Raw genomic sequence first — 15,440 nt, 5'->3', positions numbered from 1 at the left:
TGACCTCGTGATCCGCCCGTCTCGGCCTCCCAAAGTGCCTTTTCTGTTTTTTTTGAGGCAGAGTCTCACTCCGTTGCCCAGGCCAGAGTGCAATGGCGTGATCTCGGCTCCCTGCAACCTTTGCCTCCTGGGTTCAAGTGATTCTCCTGCTTCAGCCTCCTGAGTAGTTGGAATTCATGTACCTGCCACCATGCCTGGCTAATTTTTGTATTTTTAGTAGAGATGGGGTTTTACCATGTTGGTCAGGCTGGTCTCAACTCCTGACCTCGTGATCCGCCCGCCTCGGCCTCCCAAAGTGCTGGGATTACAAGCATGAGCCACTGCGCCCATCCTGGCTCCTACTTATTTCTTTAGATTAATCTCACATCCTACCTCTTCTACTGAACTTCCACTCCTGCTGAACCCCCAATCCTTACCATATTGAAGCTCCCTGCTCATAGTAGCTCCAATCCTGTCATACTGTGTCACTTCATGGTGCATGCATTTTGATTTGCCTGGTGAATCTATTAATGGATAAAGTATACATATATATACATCTTGCTATTTAAGTTTTAGGTTGTTGTTTCTGTGAGACCTCTCATATCTTTTTTTTTTTTTTTTGAGATGGTGTCTTACCCTGTCACCCAAGCTAGACTGCAGTGGCACGATCTGGGCTCACTGCAAGCTCTGCCTCCTGGGTTCATGCCATTCTCAGCCCCTCAAGTAACTGGGACTACAGGCACCCGCCATCACACCAGGCTAATTTTTTTGTATTTTTAGTAGAGATGGGGTTTCACCGTGTTAGCCAGGATGGAAGACCCCTCGTATCTTTTTAAAAGAAAATTCTGGCTGGACGTGGTGGCTCACGACTATAATCCCAACACTTTGGGAGGCTAAGGCAGAAGAATTGCTTGAAGTGAGTAGTTTGAGACTAGCCTGGGCAACACTGCAAGACACTCTCTCTCTACAAAAAATAAAAATAAGCCTGATGCAGTGGCTTGTGTCTGTAGTCCCAGCTACTTGGGAGGCTGAGACAGGAGAATCACTTGAGCCAAGGAGGTCGAGGCTGTAGTGAACTATGATTGCACCACTGCATTCCAGCCTGGGCAACAGAGTGAGACCCTGTTTCTCAGAAAAAAAAGAAATTCTTGAATTGGAAATCTCTGTCTATAATTTGTCCTTACTCTTGTTTTAAAGGCAGTTAATTGGACTTTACACCATGGCTCACAATCCTAATATGACCCATTTGAAGATTAATCTACCAGTTACTGCCCTTCCTCCCCTTTGGGTAAGATGTGACAGTTCAGATCCTGAAGGTACTTGTTGGCTAGGAGCTGAGCTTATCACAACAAATGACAGCATTACAGGAATTGTCTTATATGTGGTCAGTTGTAAAGGTGAGTGCTATCTCTAGAGTGTGTGTGTGTGTGTGTGTATTTATTCATTTGTATAGTTACTGTTTCATGTTTTTTATGAAAATTGATATTGTTATGACATAAGGTAGAACTTGCATTAATCACCATAAATCTACTCTAGTGTGTAACTTGCAGCATGTGGGAGGTATTCTGGAAACACCAGAAACAGATCTCCAAAAGTCTGGACAAGAGGTTTACGCTTGTCTGATTTGGATTTCATTTTATTTCTATGCGTATATTATTGAAAATTTTCATTGGAAGATACAAACTGACAATATGTTTCCAATCTCAGACATTTAATTGTATTTTTGGTAGTAGTATTGACCCTCATTCCACTTTATTTTTTATTTGTTTATTTATTTATTTTTTTCAAGATGGAGTCTTGCTCTGTCACCCAGTGCAGTGGCACGATCTCAGCTCACTGCAACGTCCGCCTCCTAGGTTCAAGCAGTTCTCTGCCTGAGCTTCCAGAGTAGCTGGGATTACAGGCATCCATCCGCCACCACACCCGGCTAATTTTTTTTATATTTTTAGTGGAGACGGGATTTTACCGTATTGGTCAGGCTGGTCTTAAACTCCTGACTTCATGATCCACCCGCCTCGGCCTCCCAAAGTGCTGGGATTACAGGCATGAGCCACCGTGCCCAACCTCCACTTTATTTTTTATTTATTTTTTTTTTAGAGACAGGGCCTTACTCTATAGCCCAGGTTGGGGTACCATAGTGCCTTCATAGGTCACCGCAGCCTCAAACTCCTGGGCTCAAGTGATCCTCCCACCATAGTCTCCTGAATAGCTGGGACTACAGAAGAGTACAGCCATTCCCAGCTAATTTTATTTTTAATTTGTTTTTAAAAGACAGGGTCCCACTATATTGCCCGGGCTGGTCTCAAACTCTTAGCCTGAAGCAGTCCTCCCACCTCAGCCTCCTGAGAAGCTGGGATTATAGGCAAGTGCTGCTGCACCTGGCTGTTCCACTTATATTCTTTTTTTTAGTTTTTTGAGGTAGGATCTTACTCTGTCACCCAGGCTGGAGTGCAGTGGCGCAATCATGACTCACTGCAGCCTCAACCTCCTGGGCTCAGGCAATCCTGTCACCGCAGCCTCCTGAATAGCTGGGACTACAGGCACATGCTACCACACCTGGCTATTTTTTTTTTATTTTCTGTAGAGACAGGGTCTTGCTATGTTGCCCAGACTGGTCTCCAACTCCTAGGTTCAAACGATCCTCCCTCCTCGGCCTCCTAAAGTGCTGGGTTTATAGGTGTGAGCCACAATACCCAGTCCACTTTCATTCTCCTATAAACATTTCACTTATCTATGATTTGAAATGTAATTTTAATAGTTACTTTGTTGAGTTACAGTACACTGAGAATGTGAGGGATTGCAGTTTTGTAGCTCTAACAATGTAATTTTGAGTTGTGCCTTTACATGTCTTTCTTTCATTTCCTATAGCTGATAAAAATTATTCTGTAAATCTTGAAAACCTAAAAAATTTACACAAGAAAAGACATCACTTGTCTACTGTAAGTGTTTTGCTTCTACTCATATTATTTTCTTCAAATTGTTATCAACCTGCCTTCCTAGTTTACAGGTTTTTTTCACTCCTAAGATGACTAGATATTTTTCTGTAGTATGAACATGTTTATATTTATTTTCATATCAGCTAATGACCAAAATTAAAATGCCTTCATGCCTTTTAGCTAATCTTTGTGGTTTCAAAGAATTGTCTTACTTTTCCATTTGGGATAAAAGTATGGCATGTGTGCTTTTTCTTCTTTTGAGACAAGGATCAAAATAGTTTGGATAGTGGGCTTTTGGCCATGTGGAAGCACAGCTAAATGGTCTGCTGGGTGCACTCTTTTCAGGTAACATCCAGAGGCTTTGCCCAGTACGAGCTCTTTAAGTCCTCTGCCTTGGATGATACAATCACAGCATCACAAACTGCGATCACTTTGGATATTTCCTGGAGTCCTGTGGATGAGATTCTTCAAATCCCTCCACTCTCTTCAGCTGCAACTCTGGTAAGAGTGGACCCTATTTCCTTTCCGGGTTCATGAGAGTCCTAAATGTTGACTTACTTGCTTGTTGCTGGTGCTCCATGCTTCTAGTCTCGGCACTTGCTGGGTGTGAGCTTGGACAACTCTGAAAGGCCCACCTTGCCACTGACATCTCACCAGGGCAGCCAGTGAAGGTTTTGTCAGGTGATCTGATCTATCGGTTGCCCTCAGCCCTATAGTAATATAACTGAAGAATTTTCTAGTGACGAATAAAGTCTCCTGAGTGGTGACTCAAGTGAATCCGTGTTTTTTTGTTTGTTTTGTTTTGAGACAGAGTCTTACTCTGTCACCCAGGCTGGAGTGCAGTGGCACGATCACTTCTCACTGCAGCCTTGAACTCCTGTGCTCGAGCAATCCTCCCACCTCAGCCTCCTGAGTAGCTAGGACTACAGGCAAAAGCCTCCACACCTAATTTTTTAAACTTTTTTTGTAGGGACAGAGTCTCCCTATGTTTTCCAAGCTGGTCTCAAACCTCTGGGCTTAAGTGATCCTCCCACCTCCACCTCCCAAAGTGGCTCACGCTGGGATTACAGGCGTGAGCCACTGTGCCTGGCCTTCTTATTCTTAAAAGGGTAGAGATATTGGTAACACATCAAGAATCATTATAATATTAAGCCCTTTCACTCTATATGTACATATCTAGGAATCTGTCTTAAGAAATTAGTCAAAATTGGCCAGGCACAGTGGCTCACGCCTGTAATCTCAGCACTTTGGGAGGCCGAGGAGGACGGATCACAGGGTCAAGAGTTCGAGACCAGACTGACCAATATGGTGAAACCCCGTCTTTACTAAAAATACAAAAGTTAGCTGGGTGTGGTGTTGCGCTCCTGTAGTCCCAACTACTCGGGACGCTGAGGCAGAAGAATCGTTTGAACCCGGGAGGCAGACATTGCAGTGAGCCAAGATTGTGTCACTGCACTCCAGCCTGGGCGACAGAGTGAGACTCCATCTCAAAAAGAAAGAAATTAGTCAAAATTGCTAACAGAAATTCATGTGTAAGATATTCAGTGCAGTGATATAGCTGTGTTTCCAAAATACTATAAACAAAACCAGAATGTTCAGTAGGGTATAGTTAAAATGGATTTCTTTTTTTTTGAGATGGTGTCTCGCTCTGTCTCCCAGGCTGGAGTACAGTGCCATCATCTCGGCTTACTGCAACCTCTGCCTCCCTCCAAGGTTCAAGCAGTTCTCCTGCCTCTGCCTCCCAAGTAGCTGGGACTACAGCTGCATGCCACCATGCCCAGTTAAATTTTTTGTATTTGTAGTAGAGACTGGGTTTCACCATGTTGGCCAGGCTGGTCTTGAACTGACCTCAAATGATCTGCCTGCCTCGGCCTCCCAAAGTGCTGGGATTACAGGCGTGAGCCACCATACCTGGCCTAAAATAAATTTCATGACGAAATATTTTACAGTCTTTAAAGGCATGTTTTAAAATCTCAAATATTAATAATAGGATGTGCTTATTACACAAAACTAAAAAAGAAAAAGTATAAAATTATTTATGTAATGGGATCTCAATTATATTTTTAAAAATATATATACACAGAAGCCTGGATAGTGTTAATAGTGGTTCCTTCAGAATGGCAAGATTATGGATAATTATATTCTTTTTTTGGGACAGAGTCTTACTGTCGCCCAGGCTGGAGCGCAGTGGCATGATCTCAGCTGACTGCAACCTCTGCCTCCCAAGTTCAAGCAATTCTCCTGCCTCAGCCTCTTGAGTAGCTGGGATTACAGGGGCGTGCCACCACACCTGGCTAATTTTTGTAATTTTAGTAGAGACCGGGTTTCGCCAAGTTGGCCAGGCTGGTCTTGAACTCCTGACCTCAAGTGATCCACTTGTCTCAGCCTCCTAGAGTGCTAGGATTACAGGTGTGAGCTACCGCGCCCGGTCATGGATAATTATATTCTTTATACTTTTCCTGTAATAGGAATTTACATACATTGGCATTTACATTATTCTTTTTCTTTTTTTATGTTTGCAATCTTAGGTTTGTAAGACATTGACTTCTGGCTAGGACAGCACACTGTTTGTTTAGTTAGAAGGAGTCTAATAAACAGATTTATTGGGAGACTTCATTTTGGTTTGTGATAATGATAAGTTATCACCAAATCTTGAGATATATTTATTTAAATTTCTCCTACTTTGTCCTCTTGGAAATTCCTTGGGAAAAGGCAGGAGAGCATTTGAGGAAGGCAGTTGTTCCACATAGGTACAATTGTTTGTGGCATAGAAAGAGGATACAGTGGTTATAACTTAGGTTATTGGGTCAAGATGGCAAAATCTCTGAGTGAGATGTTCTAAATGATGTGTTGACCTCATTTTTCAATTCATTGGTCCTTTATGAAATATATTTTTTAATGTGTGAAGGATAGTTTGAAATGCAAGTATAACACTTAGGTAGAGAAGATGGGATTAACAGTGGAAAACTGACAGACTTTGGAAACTTTTTAGAATATTAAAGTGGAATCAGGAGAGCCCAGAGGTCCTTTGAATCATCTCTACAGAGAACTTAAATTTCTTCTTGTGAGTATCCTTCCAGAATTCCTTTCTTTAAATCTCATGTTTTTATAAAAATGTGTGTTATTGTTGTTTTCACTTAGGTTTGTATTCTTCAAAATTTGTTCAGATGTTATGTATCTATTAGATACTCTGACAGTTTGGGCAGTTTAATTTTACTTATGTGGTAGTTGTCCTTATTATAAAAAAGTTGTCCTTATTATAAAAAAAAGTTATTTTTTTTAATGTATTTATTTATTTTTCCATTGTGTGTGGATACACCACATTTTGTTCATCAATCGATTGACATCTTAGTTGTTTCTATTTTTTGGCTATTATGAATAATGCCTCCATGAACATTTACATACAAGTTTTTGTGTAGACATGTTTTCACATGTCTTGGGTGGAGTTACTAGATCATATAGTAACTGTATATTTACCTTTTGAGGAACTGCCAAAGTATAACTGTTGTCCAAAGTGGTTATGTTATTTTATATTTCTTTCAGTAGTATATGAGGGTTCTGATTTCTCTACATCTTTGTCAACACTTGATATTGTCTGTTTTTTAATTATAGTCATCCTAGTGATAGTGAAGTGGTATCTCTTTGTAGTTTTGATTTCATGTGCTCATTGGCTCCTGCTTATATTTTTAGCTTAATCTCACACTTTACTTCCATTGCCACTGAACCCCTAGCCCTCACCACATCAAGCTCCTTGCTTGTAGCTCAGATCCTGTCATACTCTATCACCTTCTGGTATGTGCGTCTTGATCTACCTGGTATGCACTTCTCCCACCTCTTTGCTAGGTGAGCTCTCTATGATGGTTGTACTGATCTCACAGAATGGCTTGTGTTGCTGTAGAACTCCACACATACCTCTTGTCAGTGTGTTTATAAAACACAGTAATTTGTTTACTTATCTGTCTCCTCTACTAGACTTGAGTGCCTGGTTCCCTATTGTGCCCTTACCATCTAGCATAGTACCAAGTATTTTTGATACTTTTACTTCCTATGAGTAAGTACTATTTCCCTGTTTTTACAAAACTGATAGTTTTTCTACCTTTCTCACCTTTCTTCTTTCTTGAAAGCCCGTCTTTTAGGACCCTTACTGTGGGCTTCCATCATACTTTTGCCCTCACATCTCTGCCCTTCTTTCTCCACACCCCTGCAGAGAGCTGATCTACTCAGTGATTTGACTGACACCTTTGTGAGCAAGCTCCAAACCCTCATCTTTAAGCTGATAGCACTTCCCATCTTTCTAACTTCCACCACATTATTTCCCACTTGGGTAGAGTGCTATTGCTTCAAGAGTCAGTATGTCGAAAATAAAACTATCTTCTCCAGACTACATCCTCTTTGAAAACGCCCCCATTTCTGTCTGTGGTCCCATCATTCCTTCAGTTTCCTAGGCTAGAAATCTCATATTTCACTTTAGTAAGAACTATTATTTCTGTCACCACTACATGCTGCTATAGCTAGAAGCTGCCACTCTGCTATGTGCCACGCATGGTGCTAGCTGGTTCAGTTATTTTGCCTGAAGGTGACAAACTGGTGAATGGAAGAGCTGGCACAAATTTATTTAATTGTGTGTTTGTCTAATTCGAGTCTCCCTTAAAAAGCCACAGAATCTTAGATATACATGTGGCCATAGTCTCTGTGTGTTCAACCCCCTATATTTTATAAATGGATAGGATTTTTTCTTTTATTCCACATATACCTTGCTACCCTCCCCCCATACATATACAATTCTTTTTCTCCTTTGAGGTCTCTTTCACTGTGCTCATCTTAGTTAAAATCTTTACCATCTTATTCTGGGACCACACTAATGATGATTCATTGTTTCTCAACAGGGGCACCATTGGCGTTTGGGCAGGAACATTCTTTGTGATTTGAGACCATGGTGCGCACACCAAGATGTTTAACATCTCTGGCCCCCACCAGACTCCATGCCCCAAGTGCTCTTGTACTCCCAGTCATTTATGACAACAAAATTATATTCATATTTTTCTATTTTTTTTTTTTTTTTAGACTGAGTCTCACTCTCTCACCCAGCCTGGAGTGCAGTGGTGCTCACTACAACCTCCGCCTCCCATGTTCAAGTGATTTTCCTGCCTCAGCCTCCCCAGTAGCTGGGATTACAGGTGCCCACCACCACGCCCGGCTAATTTTTTTGTATTTTTAGTGCAGGTTTGCACTAAAATACAACGTGGATTGCCACGTTGGCTAGGCTGGTCTTGATCTCCTGACCTCAAGTGATCCACCTGCCTCAGCCACCCAAAGTGCTGGGATTATAGGCATGAGCCACCATGCTCAGCCATCTTCATATTTTTCTAAAGACCTCCCCCTGGGAGTGGGAAGTGATAGCATTTCAACTGGGAAATGTTGTATTTTCTCTTTCCTAGGAATCCATCCTTGGTACTTCTGATAGAGAAATTCTTAACTAGATCATGTCATTTTCCTGCCAGAAAAATCAGCATTGGCTGTTTTCTGCCTATGAAGCTGAAAAACTTTTGAAGATCCCTTGATGGTTTAGCTGCTATTTCTTCTAGTTCTATTTCCCGCTGCTTCTTTGTTGCTTTTTCTACCCTGGCTGGGATCACAGCATCCTCTTCATCTTCTTTCATGCCGTTTTCCTGCCAGCCTATGGTTCCCACATTTGAGTTGCAACTGAAGTTCCACGTTGTTTCACTGGCTATTACAGCCTAACTTGACTGCTTTTTCTTAAGTCTATTGACATATTGTATGTGCATACACATTTATATATTTTAATATAAACTTCCACTTACTGTTTACATTTATTCATCCCCAGACTATTTCATTTGTCTTGTCTGTCTGTCTTTGCCAAAGTTACAAGCATCTCCAGGGCAAACCCAGTATCCTCTGTAGCACCTATGCACTTGGCATCATTGTTCAGAGCAACATCTTTGGGATCAGACCATGGGGTATATGTCCTGACACTGTCAGTTACTAATTGTGTGACCATGAGCAAGTTACTGAATCTCTCTTAGCCTCAGTAAGATGAGAATAATTGTATTATCTACCATAGAGTTTTGTTAGGATTAAATAACATGTACTATATATAAAGCACCACAGCAGTACCTGGGATGTGATAAACACTCAAGAAATGTTACTGCAATTAATATTTTTATTACATACATCCTTATTGATTAAACAATGTTTTCTGCTAACAAGTTTTTGGGGTTTTTAAATCTCCCATAGGTTTTGGCTGATGGTTTGAGGACTGGTGTCACTGAATGGCTCGAGCCTCTGGAAGCAAAATCTGCTGTTGAACTTGTGCAGGAATTTCTGAATGGTGTGTTACTTGTTTTTATTAATTGAGAATTTATATTGCTTTGTTTAAATATAAGTTTCTCTTTAAGCTTGATATTCTTTTTTGATTGGTATATATACAAAGCTATGAGATCCGTAATGGTCAGAGGGACAGCTTTTGTTCTGAATTGCTAATGGTAGAGATCTAAGTAATCCTAAGAATTAATAAAATTTAATTTATATTTGAGATTGAAGGAAAAAGGAGATGAAACAGTAGCCTCTGTATACCTAGCACGTGCCTGATGCCATGTGTCAGGGGCTTTTCTGTTACCTCAGTTCATCTTCACACCCCCCACCTGAGGGGTATCTATTATAATCTCCACCAGAGAGTTCAGTGATTTGCTAAAATCCTCAGTTATGCTTCTACTGTCCCCGTTTACCATTTGAAAATAGGATTAGGATGGAAATAATTTGGAAAGCAGAAAAATCAAGAGCTAATAAACTTCTGCCACTTTCTAGACTTAAATAAGCTGGATGGATTTGGTGATTCTACGAAAAAAGACACTGAGGTTGAGGTAAGTGATTATTATCAGTTAGAAATATACACAGAAATAGCTTTTAAAATTCAGTTATGCTGACATCTTTCATGTTGTACCATTGCAAATGGATTTGGTATATCAAGGCAGCATTTAGAGAGAATTTTTTTTTTTTTTTTTACTTTAAGTTCTAGGGTACATGTGCACAATGTGCAGGTTTGTTACATATGTATACATGTGCCATGTTGGTGTGCTGCACCCATTAACTCGTCATTTACATTAGGTATATCTCCTAATGCTACCCCTCCCCCCTCCTCCCACCCCCGGCAGGTCCCGGTGTGTGACGTTCCCCACCCTGTGTCCATGTGTTCTCATTGTTCAGTTCCCACCTATGAGTGAGAACATGCAGTATTTGGTTTTCTGTCCTTGTGATAGTTTGCTCATAATGATGGTTTCCAGCTTCACCCATGTCCCTATAAAGGACATGAACTCTTCCTTTTTTATGGCTGCATGGTGTATATGTATATTCCATGGTGTATATGTGCCACATTTTCTTAATCCAGTCTATCATTGATGGACATTTGGGTTGGTTCTAAGTCTTTGCTATTGTGAATAGTGCCGCAGTAAACATTTGTGTGCGTGTGTCTTTATAGCAGCATGATTTATGATCTTTTGGGTATATGCCCAGTAATGGGATTGCTGGGTCAAATGGCATTTCTAGTTCTAGATCCTTGAGGAATCGCCACACTGTCTTCCACAATGGTTGAACTAGTTTACAGTCCCACCAACAGTGTAAAAGTTTTCCTGTTTCTCCACATCCTCTCCAGCACCTGTTGTTTCCTGACATTTTAATGATCACCATTCTAACTGGTGTGAGATGGTATCTCATTGTGGTTTTGATTTGCATTTCTCTGATGGCCAGTGATGATGTTAGGGGGAATTTCTGTTGATCTTTATTGTCAGCACTGGTTATTGTTTTCCTTAAGAACTAATAAATATTTTAATTTAATTTAATCATTATTATTATTTTTTGAGACAAGGTCTTGCTCTGTCACCCAGGCTGGAATACAGTGACTCCATCACAGCTCACTGCAGCTTTGACCTCCAGGGCTCAAGCGATCCTCCCACCTCAGGTCCTCGAGTAGCTGGGACTACTGGTGTGGACCACCATGTCTGGCTAATTTTTTAATTTTTTGTAGAGATGGGGTCTCACTATATTGCCTAGGCTGGTCTTGAACTCGTGGGCTGAAGCAGTCCACCTGCGTTGGCCTCCCAAAGTGCTGAGATTATAGGCATAGCCACTGGCTGGCCAGAAGTGATAAGTATTTTTGAAGAGAACTGACATATATGTATTATTAGTTGCTCAATTGCAGAGAAGGAGAAATGAATATGTTAATATTACTATAAGATGACTCTACTATCATATATTAGTATACTATAAGATGGTACTGTTAAACTAGATATATTCTCATCTGACAAATAGGAAAATGGAGACCAAGGTAATTTAATTATTTTTTTTACACGGAAGGAAAGCTGAATGCTCACTTTTAGGCATTATAGTTTTAAAACAATATTAAGGGTCTTGTTTTTCACTGTTAATTTGTATCTCCTCATTAGTGAATGAAGTTGTAGAAAATGCATTCATATCTTTGTGTGTGTTCATGAATCCATAATTTCTCAGAGTAGCATTTGAAGGCTTAAATTATTTCACTTAAAAAAAAACTGAGTATTCTTTGAAGCTTGCCTCTTTTTCAGACAGTGAAGCATGACACTGCTGCAGTTGATCGTTCCGTCAAGCGTCTTTTCAAAGCTCGGAGTGATCTTGATTTTGCTGAGCAACTGTGGTGCAAAATGAGCAGTAGTAGGTGTTCATCATTATTTAAATGTTTCCTCTTATTTCTTAGGTTTATTTTTAAGTCCTTTGGAAATAATACAGTGTGTACCACTAGTCTTGTGGGGAAATCTGGTTTTTAACTTTATCTAATTCATTTCTAACGATACATTGGTACATTCTGCGTAAGAATTGTACTAAGACAAAGCAATTTGTAGAATTATCCTTTTCTCCTGCCTTTTTAAGTATAAGACTTAGGTAATTTTCATGCTCTATTTATATGAACCAAAACATATACCTTACTGAAATTATAATTATTATAAAAAGGAAAAGATATTCTTTAGTATTTTACTAAGCGTGTTGTTTTTTGGCAATCTGAGTTTGATTTCTTTCTTTAGAAATGCATTAAATCTTTTTTTTTTTTTTTTTTGCCGCTTTATTTCCCTTTCCCCTATCCATAAAGTACAGATTCTTGCTTTCTACTTCATTTGTGTATCCTTAAGATTAATGATATTTTTGATCTGTGGAAATACTCTGAAAATAATGTTACACTGACTTGTTTTCCAAGGTGTGATTTCATACCAAGACTTGGTGAAGTGTTTCGCATTGATCATCCAGAGTCTACAACGTGGTGATATACAGCCATGGGTAGGTTTCGCAGTGTGTGTCAGATCATTTTCTCAGCAGCATGGCATGATGGTTAAAGACACAGGCTCTGAAGCCGACTGCCTGAGTCTGAATTTCAGCTCTGCTACTTTCTAGCTGTGTCAAGTTGGCCAGGTTCCTTTACTTTTCTGTGTCCCAACATCCTCATCTGTAAAGTAAAGGTAAGAATAGTGTCTACCTTGTAGTGTTCCAGGATTGACTAATGTTATCCATGTAACGCACCTAGTGCCTAGCTCATAGTTAAGTGCCCAGTGTGTGTAAACTACTAATATTGTCATTGTTAAGTGTTGCTGTGAATGAGTATTCTCATATACTACTGATGAGAATGCAAATTGAGATGTTCTCTAAAAAGCAATTTTGGTAATGTATTGAGATCCTCACAATGTATCATGGCCTTTGAACCAAGAATTCTTTTGTTAGGATGTACCCTAAGCTCATACACATAAATATGTATCAAGACTTTATGTATCAGAATAGTCATCACAGCCTTATTTATATTGGCATAAAATTTTAAATGACCTAAATTTCCCTTGCTAATGGAATGGCTAAGTAAATATGATATAGCTATATGTGGCACATGTAGTAGTTGCTGAAAAAATGATGCTGACAAATGATATGGAGAAATGCTTACAATATTCGATAAAAAGGAATATACACAATTATATGAATGTAACTTTTGGAGAGAAAAATATGGAAACAAATATGCTAAAAATCTTAAGAGCGGTCACCTCTGGTGGAAGGGTTACAGATGACTTTTTCCGGTCAAGCGCGGTGACTCACGCCTGTAATTCCAACTCTTGGGAGACTGAGGCCGGCAGATCACTTGAGGTCAGGAGCTCAAGACCAGCCTGGTCAATATGGTGAAACCCTGCCTCTACTGAAAATCAAAAAAATTAGCCGGGCATGGCACCTGTAATCCAAGATACTCAGGAGTCTGAGGCAGGAGAATTGCTTGAACCTAGGAGGCGGAGGTTGCAGTGAGCTGAGATTGCACCACTCCACTCCAGCCTGGGCAACAGAGTAAGACTCCGCCTCAAAAAAAAAAAAGATTTTTTCCAACTGTGTTATATTTACTTTATGAATTTTCCACAGTGAATTTGTGCTACTTTTATAGTCAAGAAAAATCTAGGTAAAAAGTTAAAAACAAAAAGATTTTTAATAGGAATTACTTTAGATAATATGACTGCCAATTCATAATTATAAAAGTTATAAACTTTTATACGTGTGAACAAAGGTACATTCCAGAGTAAAGGCTTACAAGTATAACCTTACCATGTACTGAGTGCAAACAAAGTGAAACTATTTATGTATATATTGTAAAAAGACCTTGCAAAGATTATGATGAAAGTTAAAGTAGAGAAATAGAAAGTAGTGGGAAAATGACAGATATTTTATGTGTACCTAAAATGAATTAACATTTGGAACACATATTAAATTGTAAATTCATAGCTCTTTTTAATTTACAAATTATCAAGTTTGTATGTTGGATATTGTAGCCAATGAGGAGTTCCTTATGAACATGCATGGACCAATGAGGGAGTTTGTTTTACTGCAGCAACAGATTTGTGGTGTAGATGAAGATGTTCAGTTGTGGAAAAGATGCCCAATAGCACTTAAATCAGCTAGGAGAAGAGAATTCCTAGTTGTAAAATTTCAAAGGAACAACTCTGGCTTCTCTTTGGTGGAATTGTATCTGGGGATGATAAGTTTAAACCCTTCTTCGTTGCTTTGAACTTAATCAAATGAGATAGGAATGGTATTTTATTTTATTTTATTTATTTTTTGAGATGGAGTCTCACTCTGTTGCCCAGGCTGGAGTGCAGTGGCACAATCTTGGCTCACTGCAAGCTCCGCCTCCTGGGTTCACGCCATTCTCCTGCCTCAGCCTCCCGAGTAGCTGGGACTGTAGGCACCTGCTACCATGACTGGCTAATTTATTCTATTTTTTAGTAGAGACAGGGTTTCACCGTGTTAGCCAGGATGGTCTTGATCTCATGACCTCGTGATCTGCCTGCCTCGGTCTCCCAAACTACTGGGATTACAGGTGTGAGCCACCAGGCCCAGCCTATTTTTTTTACGTATTTATTTATTTATTTATTTTTATTTTTTTGAGCCAGAGTCTTGCTCTGTTGCCCAGGCTAGAGTGCAGTGGTGCGATCTCAGCTCACTGCAGCCTCTGCCTGTCAGGCTCAAGCTGTTCTCCTGCCTCAGCCTCCCAAGCTGGGACTATATAGGCGCTCCCTACCATGCCCAGTTAATTTTTAAAAAATATTTTTTATTATTATTATTTGAGACAGAGTCTCACTCTGTTGTCTAGGCTGGAGTGCAGTGGCGCAATCTCGGCTCACTGCAACCTCCGTCCTCCTGGGTTCAAACGATTCGCCCGAGTAGCTGGGGCTACAGGTGCATACCACCACACCTGGCTAATGTTTTGTATGTTTAGTAGAGACAGGGTTTCACCAAGGTAGCCAGATGGTCTCAATCTCCTGACCTCATGTTCCGCCTGCCTCGGCCTCCCAAAGTGTTGGGATTACAGGTGTGAGCCACTATGCCCAGCCAATTTTGTATTTTTATTAGAGATGGGATTTCACCATGTTGTCCAGGCTGGTCTCAAACTCCTGACCTCAAGTGATCTGCCCTTCCCAGCCTCCCAAGTGCTGGAATTACAGGTGTGAGCCGCTGCGCCCAGTCCCAGGAATGGAATTTTAAAAACTGATATTCAGGCTAGGCGCTGTGGCTTACACCTGTAATCCCAGCACTTTGGGAGGCCGAGGTGGGCGGATCATGAGGTCAGGAGTTTGAGACCAGCCTGGCCAACATGGTGAAACCCCATCTCTACTAAAAATACAAAAATTAGCCAGGCGTGGTGGCATGCTCCTGTAAGCCCAGCTACTCGGGAGGCTAAAGCAGGAGAATTGCTTGAACCCAAGAGGTGGAGGTTGCTGTAAGCCAAGATTGTGCCACTGCACTCCAGCCTGGGCGACAGAGCAAGACTGTCTCAAAAAACAAAAAAACAAAAAACTGACGTTCATAACTTGGGGGGTTTTGTTCAAACAGTTTAAGTCTTAGGAGACTAAGAATGCAAGCTTATAATTTTTAGCTTGTAGCTACTGTCATTTGCTTCTTTTTTGCTTGCTGGGTTTGTGTATGTATTTATTCATGGTTTTATAAAATTTCCTTGATTTC

At 40.4% G+C, this 15,440-nt stretch overlaps 1 protein-coding gene across 4 annotated transcripts in view; it reads left to right on the top strand.

Moving 5' to 3' along the window:
- ZWILCH (zwilch kinetochore protein) overlaps positions 1-15,440 on the top strand; it is a 44,767-nt gene that overhangs the window by 13,363 nt on the left and 15,964 nt on the right. For all 4 annotated transcript variants that reach the window (XM_033189664.1, XM_033189663.1, XM_033189666.1 and 1 more), the window contains 8 exons: positions 1,177-1,376; positions 2,848-2,918; positions 3,261-3,416; positions 5,908-5,979; positions 9,171-9,264; positions 9,741-9,796; positions 11,513-11,618; positions 12,157-12,236. In XM_033189664.1, coding sequence (XP_033045555.1) covers positions 1,177-1,376; positions 2,848-2,918; positions 3,261-3,416; positions 5,908-5,979; positions 9,171-9,264; positions 9,741-9,796; positions 11,513-11,618; positions 12,157-12,236 — 835 coding nt within the window. The remainder of the gene's footprint in view (positions 1-1,176; positions 1,377-2,847; positions 2,919-3,260; positions 3,417-5,907; positions 5,980-9,170; positions 9,265-9,740; positions 9,797-11,512; positions 11,619-12,156; positions 12,237-15,440) is intronic.

The sequence above is a fragment of the Trachypithecus francoisi genome, unplaced genomic scaffold, assembly GCF_009764315.1.
Source record: "Trachypithecus francoisi isolate TF-2019V2 unplaced genomic scaffold, Tfra_2.0 Lachesis_group3, whole genome shotgun sequence".
In the NCBI taxonomy this organism is placed as follows: Eukaryota; Metazoa; Chordata; class Mammalia; order Primates; family Cercopithecidae; genus Trachypithecus; species Trachypithecus francoisi.
Note: the sequence above shows the minus strand (reverse complement) of the source record. Positions and strands in the feature narration are given on the sequence as shown.